Raw genomic sequence first — 2,289 nt, 5'->3', positions numbered from 1 at the left:
CAGCACACAAAATTTAGTCTCAACTTCAGATATCATTTACTGACCATTTCATGCATATTATACACAAAAAGGCCAGAGATGGCTGAAAATTGGCAGTTTTTTAGTCTGATTGACTGGCTTTATGCTATTTCCGGGAGTCAGAGTGCACTAGTATGCCAGGAAATGAAGTTGTTATTTTAGATACACTCTTATAGTTCTTGTCAGTATTTTGAATTAGATTTTTGTTTTGTTTTTACTTTAAATTTAGTTAAAGCTTTAGTAATTTTGTTGTATGTTTTTGTCATTTTTAATGTTTGTATAGTTTATGTATATACTGTATACATACATTAAATATATATATATATATATATGCAGTATATGTATGTGTGTGTGTGTGTATATATATACACACACACACACTGTATATATTTTTATTTATTAGTTTGATATTTTAGTACTTCAAGTTAAAAAAATAAAATATTTGTTATATTATTTTTATATATATTTTATTTCAATACATTTTTAATATTTCAAGTACTGAACTTTTTTATGGATTTAGTTAATGATAATGTTACTATTATAGTTAGTATAGCCTACTATTATAGTTTTTGTTAAAAAAAATGTTTTCTGTTTTTACTTTAAATTTAAAATTTGAGTAATTTTGTTGTTTGTTTTTGCGAAACCACAAGGCAGACTATAAAATGTGCTAAGGCAGTATGAATGTACTCAACATGAGACACATTGTTCCCAAATGTTGATAACGTTTGTGCACCACAAAAGAAAACTAAATGCATGTGGTGCTCGCTTTATCACAATTGACAGCAGCCAAATTTAAGACGCATCATTTAAATTAGACAGGATAACCAAATTGAATAAAGCACTTTGTTCATTCTATTTCTGATTGTCTGTTAGCAGAAGTATTTTAGTTTTTCTAGTCATGCTGGATCTGAACAGCAGTGCGGCTTCAACTCAAAGGGTGAGAGGCTTCAAAGGGTGAGAGGAAACTTTGTGTAGGACAGGTGGTTAGTAACATGCTCTCAGAAATTGTCTGATGCAGAGCTCTGGAGACGTTTCTGCAGGCTACAACCATCACTCATCACTCAACAACAACTAAGAATCCTGAGCAATGCATGAACAGGTCCACTATTAATAGAAACATTTTATGAATTACAAATTTTACTTGGCTGTTTCTGTTAACTTTTTCATTTATTTCATTAAGGAAGCAGCCTTCATAGCTTAATGCGGAGCTAATTATATATATATATATATATATATATATATATATATATATATATATATATATATATATATATATATATATATATATATATATATTAGGGCTAGGCGATATAGCTAAAAATATATCAACGATATAATGTTTCATATTGTTCGGTATCGATAATTATTTAATTTTTTTTATAACCTTTTTTAAAACAAAGAGCAACAGAATTTTTTTTTTTTAATTTAACCACTGTATTTTTTAATTAACCCAATTTATTGAGACAAACAACAATTTTTATTTTTTTTTACAATCAAACACAATAAAAATTCAACAAATATCTAATTTCGAATGTTTTATATGCAAGTTAAATAGGTCTTAAGGAAACTTTTGGCTTGTCTCACGAGGCCACAGGAGGGCGCAATGAGCAAAACAATGCAGCACATTTAAATTGTCAATGCAAGGAAATAAATGTCTATAAAAAAAACCTGCATTACGTCTAAATGAACTCATATAAATCAAATATAATTTTGTAAATTGCATAAACAATTATGAACAAAACTGCGTTATATATTTATGCATTGCTTAATCCAAAGAGCCGAATCGCCCATCACACAGACTGCAGGAAAAGGAATAAACCTCCACAAATTCGCGACGTGTTTTCTAAAAGTTTAAACTGTTTTAACTTTTCATGGCTACATCTCTTGTGTGAGACGCGAGTGCAGCAGTCATATTTGCCCGTCTAAAAATTTGCTGAATATGCGTTCTGTGTGAATGGCTTGGTTTCGGTTTTAACCCATTCAAGATCTTCTCCGCATTGGGCTTCTATTATATTTCTCTAATATTTTGAATGCATGACACAGCAGTGGCAATCTCGTGGGCTAGACTAACAAAACATTCAAATGCAACAACGTCACTTTCATCATCATCACCGCATCTCGTGCACCACTGATGACGCTCCCTGACGCACTCCTAACATTCAAATACAAATGTTTATTTTAAATTTGACTAATATGAATTTTTTTTATTCACAATCTCCGCATCATAGGCAGGCACAGCACTCAATTCAGCATGTGTTCGTGTTTGTGTGT

At 30.6% G+C, this 2,289-nt stretch overlaps 1 protein-coding gene across 1 annotated transcript in view; it reads left to right on the top strand.

Annotated features, from left to right (window-relative positions):
* Positions 1–916: 916 nt before the first annotated feature.
* LOC107589351 (potassium channel subfamily K member 12-like) overlaps positions 917–2,289 on the top strand; it is a 32,262-nt gene continuing 30,889 nt past the window's right edge. Inside the window, exon 1 of the mRNA XM_016277767.1 lies at positions 917–955. Within this exon, the coding sequence (XP_016133253.1) occupies positions 917–955 (39 nt within the window). The remainder of the gene's footprint in view (positions 956–2,289) is intronic.

Source organism: Sinocyclocheilus grahami, unplaced genomic scaffold (assembly GCF_001515645.1).
Source record: "Sinocyclocheilus grahami isolate Dianchi unplaced genomic scaffold, SAMN03320097.WGS_v1.1 scaffold7.1, whole genome shotgun sequence".
Lineage (NCBI taxonomy): Eukaryota > Metazoa > Chordata > Actinopteri > Cypriniformes > Cyprinidae > Sinocyclocheilus > Sinocyclocheilus grahami.
The sequence above is the reverse complement of the archived record's forward strand: the minus strand, read 5'-3'. Positions and strand labels throughout refer to the sequence as shown.